At 44.8% G+C, this 19,264-nt stretch overlaps 1 protein-coding gene across 7 annotated transcripts in view; it reads left to right on the forward strand.

Moving 5' to 3' along the window:
- Positions 1 to 19,264, forward strand: part of LOC105011052 (unconventional myosin-VIIa) — a 46,886-nt gene that overhangs the window by 14,966 nt on the left and 12,656 nt on the right. For 4 of the 7 annotated variants that reach the window (XM_013134565.4, XM_034293307.1, XM_029121156.2 and 1 more), the window contains 25 exons: positions 655 to 797; positions 917 to 1,030; positions 1,144 to 1,297; positions 2,890 to 2,966; positions 3,395 to 3,514; positions 4,367 to 4,509; positions 5,036 to 5,246; positions 5,581 to 5,716; positions 5,874 to 5,980; positions 6,975 to 7,112; positions 7,281 to 7,439; positions 7,613 to 7,705; positions 8,010 to 8,104; positions 8,713 to 8,797; positions 8,914 to 9,132; positions 9,425 to 9,622; positions 9,947 to 10,066; positions 11,989 to 12,201; positions 13,118 to 13,297; positions 13,986 to 14,084; positions 14,733 to 14,860; positions 15,549 to 15,675; positions 17,005 to 17,124; positions 18,292 to 18,465; positions 18,603 to 18,830. In XM_013134565.4, coding sequence (XP_012990019.3) covers positions 655 to 797; positions 917 to 1,030; positions 1,144 to 1,297; positions 2,890 to 2,966; positions 3,395 to 3,514; positions 4,367 to 4,509; positions 5,036 to 5,246; positions 5,581 to 5,716; positions 5,874 to 5,980; positions 6,975 to 7,112; positions 7,281 to 7,439; positions 7,613 to 7,705; positions 8,010 to 8,104; positions 8,713 to 8,797; positions 8,914 to 9,132; positions 9,425 to 9,622; positions 9,947 to 10,066; positions 11,989 to 12,201; positions 13,118 to 13,297; positions 13,986 to 14,084; positions 14,733 to 14,860; positions 15,549 to 15,675; positions 17,005 to 17,124; positions 18,292 to 18,465; positions 18,603 to 18,830 — 3,581 coding nt within the window. Of the gene's footprint in view, positions 1 to 654; positions 798 to 916; positions 1,031 to 1,143; positions 1,298 to 2,889; positions 2,967 to 3,394; positions 3,515 to 4,366; positions 4,510 to 5,035; positions 5,247 to 5,580; positions 5,717 to 5,873; positions 5,981 to 6,466; positions 6,509 to 6,974; positions 7,113 to 7,280; positions 7,440 to 7,612; positions 7,706 to 8,009; positions 8,105 to 8,712; positions 8,798 to 8,913; positions 9,133 to 9,424; positions 9,623 to 9,946; positions 10,067 to 11,988; positions 12,202 to 13,117; positions 13,298 to 13,985; positions 14,085 to 14,732; positions 14,861 to 15,548; positions 15,676 to 17,004; positions 17,125 to 18,291; positions 18,466 to 18,602; positions 18,831 to 19,264 lie in introns of all 7 variants that reach the window. The other 3 variants (XM_029121155.2, XM_034293304.1, XM_034293305.1) reach the window with 1 other exon arrangement.

Here is a 19,264-nt window from a genome sequence, read left to right on the forward strand (position 1 = left end):
GAATGTTTGGGGATCATCAATGATTGGCAAATAGGCTACAATCCCAGAAGCCTTGTAGGAAAAGCTGAACTTGGGGTGCATTCTATAAACAGTCCTTGAAAAGCAGATACATCCAGGTCATGTGTAGCGATCTGATGGGTTCATTGTCCTTTTTAATATCAGGCTGTCATTGACACCTGGTGACACCTGGAATTAGCACCGCAACTGTGTATGTGGGTTTTTAAACATGGCTTCATATCTATGTTTAAAACCCCACAGACACATTCTAAAGTCTCCCTCTTTGTACTATAAATGTGGACAAGCAAAGGAAGCTAAGCCCTGTAGTTTACCTCTACTTAATTTCTCTCGTAGCTAATGTGACCTACCTGGGCTGGAAATCTGTGTGTACTCCATGTCAATTTCCTATTAGCTCAGGAGACATTTTTCCTATGTTATCCTTCTGAATTGCGCTTATCAGATGCCATGAAAATAGGATTAATTGAACAGGAGTCTCTACTCAAGTAAATTATTGTTCCGTTCCACTATATTAATTCTAAATCCGAGGAGATCATTTAAAAAAAAAACCTGCACCAAGCCTCAGACAAACCTAATCTCCATTTTGACTGAACTGCAGGTGTTATCCTAACTCAGGGCTTTATTATTTCATACCTTCAGCATTCGGGAATGCTAAAACCATCCGGAATGACAACTCCAGCCGCTTTGGGAAGTACATCGACATCCACTTCAACAAGAGAGGAGCCATAGAGGGAGCCAAGATAGAACAGTACCTGCTGGAGAAGTCCAGAGTCTGCAGGCAGGTAAGGATCCAGGAGGGCGGGGCCAGAATGAAACCCTACGTAACGGAGAAGTCTGGAGCTTACAGGCCGCTAGTTCTTCAGTTCTTTAACCTGCTGTACTCTGCGTTATCATCCCCCAGGCTGCGGATGAGAGGAACTACCACATCTTCTATTGTATGTTGCGGGGCATGGCCCCGGAGCTGAAGACCAAGCTGGGCCTGGGACTCGCCACTGACTACACCTACCTCACCATGGTGATTAATGGGTGTGGGTGTGTGGATGTGTGTGTAGCCCCTTGTGTGCGTTTTACCCCTGTATTAATGCCGTCTAGTGTACCTACAGTATGCATATGTGTGTCTTTCTCCAGGGCAACTGTACGACCTGTGATGGTCGTGACGATCTGAAAGAGTACTCCAGCATCTTGTCAGCCATGAAGGTGTTGATGTTCACAGAGACAGAGAACTGGGAGATCTCCAAACTCCTGGCAGCCATACTACACATGGGCAACCTTCGCTTCGAGGGTGAGCGGAAGCCATTTTGGAAAGCGAGCGTTTGATGCACATTTTTGATGGCACAATCCCAAACGATCCCCTTTGCCTCATCTCTTCTGTTTGTGTGTCCACGGGCAGCTGCAGCTTAGCACACGTGTCCCAGATCTGAGGGAGGGAATATTGTCGTGGTTGTAGTGGCAACTTAGGTCCCACCAATGAGTCTGCAACAACGCATCGAAGTTGAAACCCACATGAATATTTGTCTCTAACTGATTGACTGATCTACAAATCATCATGAGACATTATTTGTGATGAAGTTGATTTGTAGACCAGTCAGTTTGCAGTTATCCACAGTCCTTTTGATCATCTTCTATAAGGCCTGCGAGCTTGTGCAGTTTCACACCAAATTGAGATGTATTCATTTCAAGGTCAAGGTTCTTAGGAGTTCCTAAGTGGTCTTCCATGAAGTCCTTCTTCACCAGGGTATAAATATCTGGTGACACACACGTCAAACTGTCATATTCATCCATCATCATGGGGCAGGCCAGAGAGCACACAAATGAAATGAGAGCAAAGGTCATTGACTTTCATAAATTAGAAATCACTATGAAAAAAGCCGGACAATACCAATCTCCACAGTTATGCTAATAAATGGGTCGTTTAAATCACCAGAAGCTGTGATGAACCTGCCTGGTAGATGACCCAAGTGTATTATGCCCCCAAAAAGGAGGGTTTGAGAGGTTAAAAACATTTTCCAAGGATTACAGTTGGGGAATTGAATCTTGGGTAATCAAGCCTACAAAACTACCGTAAAACGGCACCTCCAAGCCAACAAGCTAGTCTGTTGTCTTGCTAGAACAAAGCTCCTACTCTCCAGTTTGAAGTGTGGTGGTGGAAATGTAATGCTGTGGCGCTGTTTTACTTCCAATGGCTCTGGGAACCTTGTTAGGATACATGGCAACATGAACTCTGTCAAATATCAGAAGATTTTAGACTAATCATTCTGGAGGGCACTGCATGTCTGATGTTGAGGCACGTAAAAGATGAAAAACCTCCTAAGTAACATATTTCACTGCTTGTATTAAAAAAGGTAGCATATATTGCTTCTTTCAAGTCACAATTGTCTCCCAAAGTTGATGGATGTATTGATACCTTTGTTACATTATGAAAGTCAGTGTTATCAGCATCACATGACAATGATAACAGTGAGATTCATGGAATGACTTTCGCAAAGGAGCTTGGGCACAAAATACCAACTCTAGGAAAGAGGCTTATGTTCATGCACGGTTCGGTTTGCTGCTTCTGAAAGTGTTATTGAAGATCACTTGAGGAAGCAGCAAACAATGAGATGATATTGTCCAAGAGGAACCAATGCTGGCATTAACTGTCATGACATTATTCTGCTAGGAAGCTGAATGTTTGGGTTACTTGTTAAGCCATTTTATTGTTCTTGCTTGGCGAATTTTGGCAGAGGTTTACTGAGGTGTAATCTTTTCTTGCGACTGGCAGCTGAGTACACGTTTGCTGTTTAGAAGTTATAAATACAATTTATTTGGCTAATTAATTGACTAATTCACTTGCTTCACCCCTTTCATCCCTCTTGCAAACACACACACGCACAGCTCGTACCTATGACAACCTGGATGCCTGTCTGGTGATTCGATCTCCAGACCTGTCCACTGCTGCGTCTCTGATGGAGGTGAGTGGTAGGAACTGTCAAAAATAGTACCCAAACCTAAAATATTGCATATTTGGATAATGTCCATTCCCTTCCAACATTTGAAAGATGCTAGGTCGATATTTGTCTATTGTTTTTATCACGTGGATGGTGTTCATGTTGTACTCCACTGCAGTATGTTGTTTTGTTGTTGTACTCCACTGCAGTGTGTTGTTTACTGATTGTTCTCCACTATACTGTGTTGTTTAGTTGTTGTACTCCACTGCAGTGTGTTGTTTACTGATTGTTCTCCACTATAGTGTGTTGTTTAGTTGCTGTACTCCACTGCAGTGTGTTGTTTACTGATTGTTCTCCACTGCAGTGTGTTGTTTAGTTGTTGTAGTCCACTGCAGTGGGTTGTTTAGTTGTTGTACTCCACTGCAGTTTTTTGTTGTTTTGTTGTTGCTTAGGTGGACCCTAAGGATGTGATGTCTTGTCTCACCACTCGTACCCTGATCACTCGAGGTGAGAGTGTGTCTACCCCCCTCAGCATTGAACAGGGCCTGGACGTCAGGGACGCATTCGTCAAGGTGAGGACCCTCATACCCGTCATGAAGTACCAGACTACACCACCTGGTGGAGGTTTGAAGCAGCAGGAGTTAACTGCAAAATAGTCTGTTTCTTGTGACCATTTGAGAAGTGCCCATCACAGTCATATTTATTACAAGACGGTTGATTTCAAAGGTGATCATTTAAAAAATGATGCAACCCACTGAAGGGGAGGAAACAGCCTTCCACTTTCCTGTGTTAAGGGTGAGGGAAATTAGGCAGCCGGCCCAGTCTGTCAGCTCCACTCCTTATTTTAGTCTCTTGCTCCACCAGAGCTGATATCTGAAGCACAGAGAAGAGTAAATATGTCTGATCTATTAGTTGAGCATTTAGCTCATGAAAATATGGTCTTGATAATTGTAGCATTATATTGCATCTTCACCTGAATCTCAGTCATTAAAAATACTTGTAAAATGTAAAATAGCAGCATAAAACCAGTGGCTGAGATGGGAGGTCCAGAGACACTGTTGCTGTGTCCTGACGTAACTCAGATAGAGACAACCAGACAGAAAGTAGCACACACTTTGCCAAGCATCTAACCAAAAGGGACACCAACCGACCCCACCCACCCTGAAAGAGGCCCAAGTATCGCCCACAGTGTTCACTCCCATTGCACGAAGATGGCAAGGGGGAACAAGAACAAGCCAGTGACTCCGCCCCCAAATGGCATTGGAGAGAGGATATCCGAGTGGAGATGAGAGCCTGCCAGGCAAAAACATCAAGGGTGCCTTGCAATTCACCTTCACACCCCTTGGCCGGGATAAACTAAATCATAGACCAGGCTGAAGAGATGAGTCGCTCGCTGTCAAATACACCTTTTCTATCCTGTCCAGGGTATCTATGGGAGGCTGTTTGTGTGGATCGTGGATAAGATCAATGCAGCCATCTTCAGACCTCCATCTTGTGAGAGTAATATTGTAAGGAGGTCCATCGGCTTGCTTGACATCTTCGGCTTTGAGAACTTCATTGTCAACAGGTGGGTCCTCTGTACAAAGCTTTTGGAATGCTGTAGCTATGTAGAGGTTTAAATGTTTGTAAGCTTCATGGTCTGTTTAGACCATTATTGTATATCTGTAATTATTAAGAATTGTATTCTCTATCACGGGAAGAAAAACACACACGTTTGTTTTCTATCCTTCTGGGGACCTGAGACCTAACCCTAACCCAGAAATCCATGTTCACTATACCCTAGCCCCAAACCTAACCACAAATGTGACCTTAACCTTAACCCAAAAACCTAAACTTAACCTAACCCTAATGCTTCTCCTAATTCTATCACTAACCCAAGTTTTACCCTAAATCTAACCCTTATAAAATAAATGTTTTCCTAGTGTGAACCTGCCAAAAAAACATACAGGGAATTATTTTTAAAGTGTAATATCTATATGGGCACTTTGATTCCCCATATGTAAACATGTTTTGGTTATCAAAGAGAGACGAACACTGTCCTAGATTGATTAGTTAGTGAGTGACTGCCTTTTGCAACTTTCCTTATTCTATAGCTTTGAGCAGCTGTGTATCAACTTTGCCAATGAGAACCTGCAGCAGTTCTTTGTGAGGCATGTGTTCAAGCTGGAGCAGGAGGAGTATAACCTTGAGGACATCAATTGGCAGCACATTGAGTTCACCGACAACCAAGATGCCCTGGACATGATTGCCAATAAACCCATGAACATCATCAGCCTCATAGATGAGGAGAGCAAGTTCCCCAAGGTACAGCTGCAATTAGGTTCCTTACTGTATGTATGTAATTTGTGTTAAACGGAATTTACAATTGCAGTTGCATTTGATTTTACTCAGTGCCAAGGTAGTTACTGCTAGGAGTGCTTTTAAATTGTAACATGATTGTCTCTCTTCCCCATAGTGAATACACTGAAGTAGAATTTTGAGTAATTTAATTTAACTTTAACCCTTCTAATTACTCATTACATTTGAACAGAGTGTTATGTAGGTTTATGTGGGCCCTGGTTAAAACAAGACACTATACATAGGGAATTGGGCTTCATTTCAAACAGTTTAAATATTTCTGTGTTTGTGTCTCTTTCAGGGAACAGACGCCACCATGCTGTATAAACTCAACTCCCAGCACAAACTCAACACCAACTACCACCCCCCAAAGAACACCTACGGGACCCAGTTTGGGATTCAGCACTTTGCTGGGGTGGTCTACTATGAGACCAAAGGTAGACATGTTCTAAGGCTTTGGGGTCACACTACACCTAATGCACTGAAATAAGCATGTAGGTCAGTTGTTTCAAATTGAACGGTCCCCCCTGGTCCTTTTTAAGAAACTCTTCTGTGTGCAGTGTTGTGGACCATACACGCTTTGCTGTGTTTCAGGGTTCCTGGAGAAGAATCGTGACAGCCTTCACACAGACATCATTCAGCTGGTCCATTCCTCCAAGAACAAGTTCATCAAGCAGATCTTCCAGGCTGATGTTGCCATGGTGAGAGATAATGTCTGGTTGTCCCAAGGTGCTGATGAAACCTTGCATCTACACCCCCTTTGCTCCCCCCTTTGCTCCCCCTCGCCGCAGCCAATCCACAATGAACAAAAGGGACAACGTCTTGGAAATGTTTAATGCTGGAATTCCCATGAAATACAGTGAATAGAATGGGGCTCTGTAATCAATACATTTGATCTGGAACGGCAGGACCTTTAACCAAGTTACCTTAAAAAGTCTGAAATCTTTCTATGGTTGTTATCTTGTGTGACCTGTATTCAGGGGCTTCCTCTCCCAGTAAAGATATCAACAACAAATCCCTCTGATTTGTACTTTTGTACTTACTTGTCTTTACGAATTTTACTATTCTTATTTCCCATAGAAGATTAGCCCCGGCAAATACCAACCGCTCCTTCCTCTTCGCCTCTCAAACTGTCTCTGTCCTTCTCTGTCTTTCTCTCTTTGTGGTTGTGTTGTGTCTGGCTTCAGTTTCTGTGTGGCTATCTGCCGCCCACCACTCCACCTCCAAAGGTAAACTACGGCCATTCCTACTGTGGTGAAACCCAGATCCCACTGCTGCCACCAATGTCACGGTTACATTTCCCTCACATCACCAGAGTGGGTCAGGGTTAGGGTGAAGCTACAGATTGGGCGTTTAACACGGGTAATTTGTAGATGTGAGGAGGGCACAGCTCCCCCACTGGTGGTGCTGTTGTGGTCTGATGGGTGAATGGAGGAATGTAGACAAGATAATGACACAGTGGTTCCTGTTGGCTGCTGTGGTGGTTAATGGTGTTAATGGTGTGACCACTACGTAACATTGAGTCCTGTTTAAGCTCTGTGTGTCTGCCTTTGTGTGTTTCCTCACCCCTGTGCGTGTGTCTGTGCATGTGTCTTACATGTCTGTTTGTTTGTGTGTGTGTGTGTGTGTGTGTGTGTGACATACATTTCTGTTTATGTGCCCCAATGTGTGTGTGTGTGTGTTTGCTTTTGGCAGGGTGTGGAGACCAGGAAGCGCTCCCCGACTCTGAGCAGCCAGTTCAAGCGTTCTCTGGAGCTGCTGATGAGGACGCTCAATGTGTGCCAGCCCTTCTTTGTCCGCTGCATAAAACCCAACGAACTCAAAAAACCCATGGTGACTACAAGCCTAGGAACACACTAGTCTACAGAGATATTTGATCCCTTACAGCTGTTGACTTTGTTTACTCGTTCTGTCTGTCCAGCTGTTGATGTTGTTTACTCTGTCCGTCTGTCTCTCCAGCTTTTGATGTTGTTTACTCTGTCCGTCTGTCTGTCCGTCCAGCTGTTTGACAGGGAGCTGTGTGTTCGTCAGCTGAGGTACTCTGGGATGATGGAGACCATTCGTATCCGACGTGCCGGTTACCCCATCAGATACACCTTTGGAGAGTTCGTAGACCGCTACCGTGTCCTCATGCCCGGTGTGAAACCAGCCAACAGACAGGTAAGCAGAGATGGGCTGTTCATCAGGCACCAGATACAATAAAACAGTCCTGCCTTTTCTGTCTTTGTAAAACAGACATGTAGTCACTTTGAATGATGTCTTGTTCCTCTATTTAAGGATGGCAATTGGTTAAGAGAGCTGTGATATATATATAGATATTTTTTTTCTTATAGGATGATCTAAGAGGGACCTGTCAAAAGATAGTGGAGGCGGTTCTGGGACGTGATGATGACTGGCAAATTGGGAAGACCAAGATCTTTCTCAAGGTAGCTGGATTTTCTGGATTGTAAATGGAGATTAGTATTTACTTCACTGATATTAGAAAACATTTTGATAAAATCTGCTCTCTCTCTCTCTCACCTCTGTCTGTTCTCTCTCCCCTCTGTTCTCTCCTCTCTCTGTTCTCTCTCCCCTCTGTTCTCTCCTCTCTCTGTTCTCTCCTCTCTCTGTTCTCTCTCCCCTCTCTGTTCTCTCTCTCCCCTCTGTTCTCTATCCTCTCTGTTCTCTCTCCCCTCTCTGTTCTCTCCTCTCTCTGTTCTCTCTCCCCTCTCTGTTCTCTCTCAATCTCAGGACCATCATGACATGCAGCTCGAGATAGAGAGGGACAAGGCCATCACTGACAAGGTCATCCTCATCCAGAAGGCTGTAAGGGGAATGAAGGATAGGTGAGGAAAAAGGGGAGGGAGGGTGGGGTATGTGAGGAGGGTGAGGAAGAGAAGTAGAAGGGGTGAAGGGGAGAGAGTGGAGGGAGGGGTAAGGAGCATGGTGGAGGGTACAGGTGGTGAGAGTAGAGCAGGTCTGACCAACACTGTTTATACAAAGCTCCATCCTGTATGTCACACCAGATTTGACCAACCTGATTTAGCTTTTAATCCTGTTAATTATTAGAATCAGGTGTGCTAAATTAGGGTTGGAAACAAAACCTAAAGAATGGTGGATGTCCAAGAACTTGCTTGGGCAGCCCTGGGTAGACAGAGAAAGATAAACACACACTTCACACAGATAGTTATCATTCCGATACCACTGTTAAATTGGTCTAGACCACTGGTTTACAAACTATGGTACCAGTGGTCCGCGGGGCACCCTTTAGTGGATATATATTTAGTGAAATATTTTCTGAGGTGGTACACAAAGGTAAAAGTTTGAGAAACCACTGGTCTAGACATTTCAAAGCATAAATGGGTGGCTGGGATATAACAGAATGTTTGATGTTTCCATTTGCACCTCTCTAACTCCCTCTGGCCTCTCCCTGTTGTCCCTCTGTGTTTTCCAGGGCTAACTTTCTGAGGTTGAGGAGGTCAGTTACACTCATTCAGAAGATGTGGCGAGGTTATCGGTGCAGGAAGGACTACAGTGCTGTGAGTTCCTCTATTTCCATGGTTACTGACATTTGAAAAGTCAATTTCCTGGGCAGGAATTACATTCATTTGTGTTATTTTGGTGTTTGAGGATGGTGTTGATATCGCCCCTTCAGATGAGAGTGGGCTTCCTGCGCCTCCAAGCCCTCTATAGGTCGAGGAAACTCTTTGTCACCTACCGATTGGCCAAAACACGCATCACCCAAATGCAGGCACGTTGTCGTGGGTTCATGGTGAGGAGGTCTTTTTGGCGACAGCTGCATGCAGTGGTGACTATCCAGGCGTACACCCGAGGCATGATCGCACGGAGGGTTACACAGAGACTCAGGGCAGAGGTAAAACCACAACACTAACACCCACAACATGGCTAAAGTCATGTGGGAGGGGCTGCATAAAAGACTTATACAGTGTAATGGATCATGGTGTAAGTGAACAATTTTATATGTATGTTTGTTTTGTTTCTGTGTCTTTTACCATCAGCTGAATATTATGGAACCTGTGTTTCTGCTACTTCCTGCTTTAGGAATGTGACATCGAGAAACATCCCACAACATTTACCAGAATTTCTTAGAAACAGAACGTAACCCTCTGTATACTCTACCCCCACCTCCCCCCCCCCCCCCCCAGCACCGACGGCGTCAGGAGGCAGAGAGCCAGCGTCTGGCCGAGGAGGAGCGACTCCGGAACCAGATGACAGCACGGCGAGCTCGGGCAGAGGCCGAGAAGAGTCACAAGGAGCGCTTAGCAGAACTGGCCCGTCAAGAGGAGCAGAGGGAGAAAGAGGCACGGGAGGTGGCGCGGCGGAAGAAGGAGATGGTGGAACAGGTACCTAAAGCAGCTGATTGGTAACTTAGCTTCCCCTTTAGTCTTTATGTTTACTTAGTCACACATTAGTATAAATGGGGGACAGGTCTACTTAAATGAGACTTGGGGTTTAAACTGGAATGTGACACTGATGAGATCAGTTTTTAAAACAGCATAGACTAAGCTACACAAATACAGTGCAATGTCTTTTATGGTATGCTTGAGGTGTGCTTATAACTCAACTTCAACACAATATTACCTCAACCTCCATCCCATTAATAACTCAACTTTCACCCAATAATCACTCAACCTCTATCCAATATTATCTCAACCTCCATCCCATAGTTGGAGCGGGAGAAGCAGCAACCTGTGGACCACTCAGACATGGTGGACCAGATGTTTGGCTTCCTGGGGAACACAGGTACACTGCCCAACCTGGAAGGACAGGGGCCCTCCGGCTTTGAGGTGAGATAAGGGGCAGTAGGGGTGTAGGATAGCAGACACATCCAATTGCACATACAACGGTGCATTTGTAATATGTAGGGGTGTATTTTCAAGAGGTATGGGTGTAGTTATGGTGGTGTAGGTTAGAGGCAGGGTGACATTTTAAGAGGTAGGGAAGTAGTTGTAAGAAGTAGGGGTGTAGTTGTAAGAGGTAGGGGTGTAGTTGTAAGAGGTAGGGGTGTAGTTGTAAGAGGTAGGGTTGTAGTTGTAAGAGGTAGGGGTGTAGTTGTAAGAGGTAGGGGGGTAGTTGTAAGAGGTGGGGTTGTAGTTGTAAGAGGTAGGGGTGTAGTTGTAAGAGGTAGGGGGGTAGTTGTAAGAGGTGGGGTTGTAGTTGTAAGAGGTAGGGGTGTAGTTGTAAGAGGTAGGGGGGTAGTTGTAAGAGGTGGGGTTGTAGTTGTAAGAGGTAGGGGTGTAGTTGTAAGAGGTAGGGGTGTAGTTGTAAGAGGTAGGGTTGTAGTTGTAAGAGGTAGGGTTGTAGTTGTAAGAGGTAGGGTTGTAGTTGTAAGTGGTAGGGGGGTAGTTGTAAGTGGTAGGGGGGTAGTTGTAAGTGGTAGGGTTGTAGTTGTAAGAGGTAGGGTTGTAGTTGTAAGAGGTAGGGGTGTAGTTGTTGGAGGTAGGGCTGTAGATATAGTGCTGTAGTTAAAGGGATAGTTTATCCAAAAATCCTATTTCGGTGACAGTGCCCTTACCTCATTAAATAATCCATTATTCAGCTCTGTCTCAGTCAGTAATGAGTGTTTTTAGCATTGTACAATTTCATGAATGGAAACCATACGTACCCCTATCGCAAAGCTGCATTGCAAGAGGAAAACTACTCTAAAACACTCCAGGCTAAGACAAGTGGTGTTGTTTACCTCAAAGAAAATGACAATATTGTATTCCTCTAAATAAAATTTATTTCCTCGAGGAAGGAAAATACATATTATGTCTGACTCTGAATACAAGCAGGAAGAAAATGTTTCGGGGGATAGAGCCTTATATCTAAACATAACACACAGATGATGAATTGACCAAATAGAATCTTGGACAGCAGCTAAAGGGGGGCGATGGTGAACACGTTAATCCCCAACCGTTGCCCAGAATATCTGGAGGCAATGTGTACTTAGTGTATTATAACATAGCAATCGGAAAGTATTACTTACAACCTGTCTTGTCTCCACTGGTTGAACTGGGTAACTTGATGGAATTACATGCACCTTTAATCTTCTTCTAAGTGAACGTAGGTCACAATCCTCTATAAAATGTATGATCTGGTTGGCGTAGTTGCCAATTGATTCTCCCACAATACGACTCGGGAGAGGCAGAGGTATCGTCCCAATTGCAGAGTGGGTAGAATTTACTGAATTTAGTTTGAAGTGTTTTGGTGTAGTTCTCCGCTTGCAATGCAGCTTCGGTAGCGGTACGAACTGTTTCCATTCATGAATTTGGACAATGCTAATAACGCTAATTACAGACTGGGACAGAGCTGAATAATGGATTGTTTGAATAAATGACTATGTGCCTTCAAGATAATATCTTGGTAAGTGGACTTTGGGAAAAATATGAATTTTGGACAAACTATCCCTTTAAGAGGTAGTGGTTTTGTTAAAGAGGTAGGAGGGGAAATGTTGTAAGAAGTGGGGCTGTAGTTATACTTGTTTTGTTAAGAGGTAAGAGTGTATTTTTAAGAGGTAGGGGTGTTGATTTGGTTGTCTGTTTAAATTAGTTGGTAGGTTTATTTGCCTTCCTACATGTGCTCTGATGTGTGTTGGTGTGTGAATTAGTGTGTGTATTACTGGGTGCATTTGTGTGTTTGTGTGTGTATGTGTACCCATTAGTGTGTGTGAGTGTTCATGCCTCCACAGATCTACATCTCCGTGTCTCCCTCCATGGGTTTGTTGTAGGACCTTGAAGTGGCTCACAGGGCCGAGGAGGAAGAGGAGGAGAAGGAGGAGGAGGAGGCAATCCCTCTGCCTGACGACGAGGAGGAGGACCTGTCAGAGTACAAGTTCTCCAAGTTCGCCGCGACCTACTTCCAGGGCACCACGACGCACACGTACCTGAGAAGGCCACTGAAACAACCGCTGCTTTTCCATGAGGACGAGGGTGACCAGTTGGTGAGCCAGCCAAGGCGACGCGCGCTTACCACTGCATGAACGGGCATATTGGCCCGGTGCTGTGATGAACGGTCGACCCTGTCCCCCTGTACAATCAAGTGGAGATAGTTTGAGATGATTTGGGCAGGAGATGTGGAGTGTTCATGTAACCAGGTAACTTGTGTTGGAGCTATCTGGAGCTGTCGGTGTACAGAACCTTGCATTTTTGATGAAATGCGTAGGTTTCTGGTTCCTGTATTAGTCCAATAGGCTAGCCTATCACTGAACTAGTTTCCTGAAGAGAGGAACATGATCTCAGCAGCACGTAGGCCTTTATAGTCAATAGGCATCCACCCGAGCCCCACTTTAATCAGCTACAGGACAGTACCTTACTTCGGTGTGATTCAGGGTGGATCAAATCCCACAGTAGACCTTCACATGGATGGGCTTACGTTTTATAAATTCACAGTGCAGTTATTCTATTTAGTGAGGGGTTGAGTGCCTTGATAAAGCGTAACTGGTAGAAATATAGGATCAGAGGCCAGCGGCTTTCTACTTACTACCTCATGTGCATTGTAAAGAAAGAAAACATCTGTATTTTATCTGTTAATTAAACAAAGTAAAAGGTTTACAAATTGAACGTGCATTTCATGATCTAACATAATGCTAGCCTTTTTGGGTGTTTTAATTGGAGACTTGCATTTTGAACGAAGAGTTGTTCGGGTGCAAAATTTACTGTTTTGTTTTTTGTGAACGGAACTACATTAGCCTGCTCACTGAGTACACTTTTGTAATCATTTGACATTTCTATTGCTTAAAATGAATGCATGTTGTTTTGGGGTTATCAGATTTTTTATAAAATCACATTATTAAAGATCTGTTGACATTAACTAGGTAAAGTAAACCAATGGTGGCTGTCTATGTCCAAACACTGCAGGCAGCACTGGCTGTGTGGATCACAGTGATGAGGTTCATGGGGGACCTGCCAGAACCAAAGTACCACATCACCATTAGCGACGGCTCAGAAAAGATCCCTGTCATGACTAAGATCTACGAGACACTGGGAAAGAGGACCTACAAGAGAGAGCTGCAGGAACTCCAGACTATGGAGGGAGAGGTGAGACCGCAATACTGGAGACGCAGACCAAGACCCAAACCCTGGAGACCCAGACCGAGACCTAAACCACATCAATGTGGTCTTGAGTGGTCCCGGTGGAGGTAAAGTGGAGGTGAGGGGAGTGAGGTGGGGGTGGAGGTGAGGTGGTGGTGAGGTGGGGGTGGAGATAAAGTGGAGGTGAGGGGGGGTGAAGTGGGGGTGAGGGGGGTGAAGTGGGGGTAGATGTGAGGTGGAGTTGAGGTGGGAGGTGAGGTGGGGGTAGATGTGAGGTGGAGTTGAGGTGGAGGTGAGGGGGGAGGTGAGGTGGGGGTAGAGGGGGGAGGTGAGGTGGGGGTAGATTGGGGAGGTGAGGTGGGGGTAGAGGTGGAGATGAGATGGTACAGGATGGCAGGATGGGGTAACAACATAATTGGAAGGGTTAGCATCTTTAACCTATAGATTTTTAAACCTTTAGATTTTAATCTTTGTAAACTTTGAACAAATATGCAACATAAAACCAGTGTAATGTACTGTACTCCCCATAAAACCAGTGTAATGTACTGTACTCCCCATAAAACCAGTGTAATGTACTGTACTCCTCATAAAACCAGTGTAATGTACTGTACTCCTCATAAAACCAGTGTAATGTACTGTACTCCTCATAAAACCAGTGTAATGTACTGTACTCCCCTGTTTCTCTGTCTTCCAGAACAGCTCCATGGAAGGTGGTGGTGGGCAGAAGAAGAACAGTGTGAGACACAAGCTGGTCTCTCTCACGCTGAAGAAGAAGTCCAAAATTACTGAGGAGGTTTGTATTTCATTATAGCTATCATCATAATACTTGTGTACATATAAATAAAGACAATAAGGCATAAGAACATGTGGTAAATACCCAAAATACCACAGGTAAGAGCTGTTAGTTACAACGCAATGCTGAGTGTCTGGATACAGCATTATGCCATGCTCTACTGGCAAACCACTAACCCCTGGGGTGTTGTATTACTATTATGAACGAATGCAATTACAGTAGTTACTGTACAACTTACGTCCTGTTTTATTGTGGTATATGGTCTCAGTTAATACTATTATGTATCCCCTTTCTCACATTCCTTTTCTGCTCCCCCATTTACTAAATTCTTCAGTCAGTAATTCTCTCTGTCCCTCTGACCTGTGCGTTACTTCTTTAGTTGCCCCAAGATATTGCAAGCTATAAACAAAGGCCTGTTGGTGATCTTTTTGTCACATATCAAATGTCCTTTTCCACATGACTCCTACTGGTTTTACAGTCCCCTGTGACTTGTCATGGAAGTGTTTTGGGTATCTGTCGGCACAATGGTACCTGGCACCTGGTGCCAATAACAAATTGACTGTTGACTGTTGAAAGTAATCAATGACATGACAGTTGCTACCAGTGACATTCCTGTTCCCTGTTGGCCCTTCCTCTTCTTCCTTATAGGTGACCCGGCGTTTGACTGATGGCGATTATAGCCTACAAGGGAACAGCATGCTGGAGGACCGCCCGACCTCCAACCTGGAGAAGCTGCACTTCATCATTGGCAATGGCATCCTGAGACCCGCCCTCAGGTGACAAACTACTCAGAAACGCTCTCTCTACCTTCTCATTAATTATTAACCTTTATTTAACCAGGAATAGCCTGTTGAAACCTACAGTAAAACATTTTAAGGCAGACCTGGCTGCAGCAATAAGTGCAACATCATAAATATATGATGACAATAACACCACAATTTAATTCAGCCTACAGAAACATTTACAGTCCTTAAACAGTCAGCCTTCAGAGGTTTAAAGTAATTGAGGGGCACTGACGCATCTTGGAGAAGCAGTGCCCGTAAGCTATTCAGTGCTTCGGGTGAACAATAGAAGGCAATCTTACTGTCTCAGTAACAGACATGGGGACTTTGGTAAGGGTAGTAGAGCGTGTCTGCTAGTGTTGAAGGAGGTCAGGCTAGAGACCAGGCTAGAGACCAGGCTGGAGGTCAAGAGGGAGTTTTCCTAAGAGGGCTTTGTACATGAACACATACCAATGTTACTGTCTGCGTGTTTGGAACAGGGTCCGACCCACCACTTTCTACAAGGTAATGAAGTAATTTTCTACAAAGTAATAAAGTAATCCATATGTAATATGGGGACAGTCAAATTCATCATTAGGTTTCCTGGTTCCCACTTCTTACTGTGGCAGTGATTGGCTTGTTGTTTTTGCTGCTCAACATCTGACAGTGACTTTGATTGGCATGCTGTTGTGTCCGTAAACAGGGATGAGATCTACTGTCAGATATGTAAGCAGCTGACCCAGAACCCGTCCAAGAGTAGCCATGCCCGTGGCTGGATCCTGCTGTCTCTCTGCGCTGGCTGCTTCGCTCCATCTGAGAAGTTTGTCAAAGTAAGATCCTCATCATACACACACACGCATGCACAGATGCACGTACACACACACACACACACACATACACACACACACACACACACACACACACAGCAGATACACACATACGGTATCTCACAAAAGTGAGTACACCCCTCACATTTCTGTAAATATTTGATTATATCTTTTCATGTGACAACACTGAAGAAATGACACTTTGCTACTGTCATGCCCTCCGCATCCACCTCCCCGTGGTCCGGGCCAGGCTTTCTCTCTCTCCTGTCTGTCCATGTATGTGGGGCTTTCCCCCACTGCCCCTCAAGTCTCCACACCTGCTATTCAAAAATGTGAAGGGTGTACTTACTTTTGTGAGATACTGTATATAGTCACATGATCATCTATCTGAGCTCAGTTTCAGCTGAAAAGTCCCACCTTGCAAACAAATTATTGGTTTATAGGTCAAAATAAGTGTGACATGATTGTGGCCTATTAAACCAAAGAGAGCTGTGCATTGCTCACCCTGAATGACCTCATGCCAACCTGAATGTCATTTTGATTGGGATGGTGATTGGTGGTGAAACATCTGAGAGAGGTTTAGGTCTCTTTTTAAAAAAAACATTTGTGCACCTTAACAATGAGTGATTTTTAGCTGACAAAAATGCATAATGGCCCCCCCTGGGAATTAAACCCCCAAGGCAAACATTACATACCTCAAATCTGTCTAGGCATAGTTTTCATCCTATATGTGGGAAAACTGGTCTTTAATACCATGGCAAATCCTACTTTAAAAAGAATGCATGGAAAATCACCACACCTCTGAGAGTAAACCTTTGCCCTGAGCAAAACAGCAGGTTGCAAAGACCGTCCACCAGAGGAGACTGTGTCGTCCCCCCTCCCCCATCAGCACTGCTTTAAAAACATTGACTGTAGCAGTTTTCAAGCCTCCTCAAATGAGACAAAAGTAGATGTTTTAATCAGCATACACTCACAGGTTATTATACATTTTTTTGCAAAAAGGCTGTATAATTGAATGCCACACATGACAGACTAGGGCATATGATTTTTTAATTTTCAATATGTGCAAGAAAGGGCTACATGCAATAATTATTTGTTTATTTAGGTCTAGTAACATTTCCATCCAGCAGAAGGGGTTTTCATCGACAATGTGGGGGCTTGTGTTGAAACATGTCTCTTATTTCAGCCTTTTCTTTTTTCTGTCTGTTGTCTGCTGTGTATGTAATGTTTAGATGTCCACCTGCCTGGCTGGACTACAGAGGGAAATTAGCGGTTAGTGAAGTCTGTGATGCATTTCCCCTCTGACACCTCCCTCTCCCCTCTGTCCTTCAGTATTTGCGTGCTTTCATGATCAATGGTCCTCCTGGCTACGCGCCATATTGTGAGGAGAGATTGATGAGGACGTTTGTGAACCTCACCAGGACCCAGCCACCCTCTTGGCTAGAGCTGCAGGTACTCACATCTAGCAGTGACCCATAGTAGCGTTTCAGGGAAGATGTAACCACTGAGCCTAGTCTTAGTATTATAATAGTGTATAGTGCCTCACAGGCACTGGCCCCCAACTTCTGAGTGGCACAGTCTAAGATACATCACTACACCCTGTGTCCACCAATAAGCTTTGACCGCCCTGACCTGGAGGCTCTGTTGGTCTGTGATTATTGGGACCCCAAAGAATTTAGCAATGAATAGTTGTGTATGAAATTATATGTATACTCTATATATACACTACCATTCAAAAGTTTCGGGTCACTTAGAAATTACCTTTATTTTTTTTAAAGGAAATCATATTTATTCGTCCAATAAAATAACATAAAATTGATCAGAAATACAGTGTAGACATTATGTTGTGCTTGCTAACGCAAGTTTGTCATTTGAAAAGGCTAATTGATCATTAGAAAACCTTTTTGCAGTTATGTTAGCACCACTGAAAACTGTTGTGCTGATAAAAGAAACAATACAACTGTCCTTCTTTAGACTAGTTGAGTATCTGGAGCATCAGCAATTGTGGGTTTGATGACAGACTCAAAATGGCCAGAAACCAATACATTTCTTCTGAAACTCAACAGTCTATTCTTCTTCTGAGAAATGGAGGCTATTTAATGCATGAAATTTCCAAGAAACTGAAGATTTCGTACAATGTTGTGTACTACTCCCTTCACAGAACTGCACACACTGGCTCTAACTAGAATAGAAAGAGGAATGGCAGGCCCTGGTGCACAACTGAGCAAGAGGACAAATACATTAGTGACTAGTTTGAGAAACAGATGCCTTCACATGCCCTCAACTTACAGCTTCATTAAATAGTACCCACAAAACCTCAGTCTCAATGCCAACAGGAACACAGGACTGGTGGTTTCTGATAATGGGTCTCTGTACCCCTATGTAGATATTCCATAAAAAATCAACAGCTACAATAGTAATTTACAACATAACAGTCTCTACACTGTATTTCTGATCTTTTCTTTGGAAAACAAGGAATGTCAAAGTGACCTTAAATCTTTGAACGGCAGTGTACATTTGTAGGTCAGAAAAGGGCAGTTATTACATTTCTACATGCAGTACTTTCTGTATTGTATTTTCTATGTAAGGCCTGGAGGTTAATAATGTCTTTCCTCTCAGGCCACTAAGTCAAAGAAGCCCATCATGCTGCCGGTGACCTTCATGGACGGCACCACAAAGACTTTGCTGACCGACTCAGCCACCACGGCCAGTGAGCTGTGTAATGCCCTGGCGGACAAGATCAATCTCCGAGACCGCTTCGGATTCTCCCTCTACATCGCTTTGTTTGACAAGGTACAGGACTGGACCTCACTCGTGTCGTCGGAGTGAGAAGTTCCGGCACGCATATGTAAAGCGCATGCAGCCGCTCAATCAGAGCCTGTCGAGATGCTGTCGAACACACGTTCATCGCCAGTGTCCATCCACCCCAGGTATCCTCGTTGGGCAGCGGCAGTGACCATGTTATGGACGCCGTGTCGCAGTGTGAGCAGTACGCCAAAGAGCAGGGTGCCCAGGAGAGGAATGCCCCCTGGCGTTTGTTCTTCAGGAAGGAGATCTTCACGCCCTGGCACAACCCAAGTGAAGACAGCGTAGCCACCAACCTAATATACCAGCAGACTGTCCGCGGGGTCAAGTTCGGCGAGTATCGCTGTGAGAGGGTGAGTTTGGCATGAAGGCCGAGGTAAGGGGACGATGTGTGGGGCAGGGAAATGGGGACGATGTGTGGGGACACAGGTTTGGGGATGGAGGAATGGGGACAGAGGTACGGGGCCCAGGAATGGGGACAAGGTGTGGGGACGAGGTATGGGGCCCAGGAATGGGGACAAGGTGTGGGGACGAGGTATGGGGACGAGGTATGGGGCCCAGGAATGGGGACGAGGTATGGGGCCCAGGAATGGGGACAAGGTGTGGGGACGAGGTATAGGGACGAGGTCTGGGGACGAGGTATAGGGACAAGGTATGGGGCCCAGGAATGGGGACGAGGTGTGGGGGACAGAGGTATGAGGACGAGGTATGGGGACAAGGTGTGGGGACGAGGTATAGGGACGAGGTATAGGGACGAGGTATGGGGACGAGGTATGGGGACGAGGTA

This window comes from Esox lucius, chromosome 7 (genome assembly GCF_011004845.1).
Source record: "Esox lucius isolate fEsoLuc1 chromosome 7, fEsoLuc1.pri, whole genome shotgun sequence".
Classification (NCBI taxonomy): Eukaryota; Metazoa; Chordata; class Actinopteri; order Esociformes; family Esocidae; genus Esox; species Esox lucius.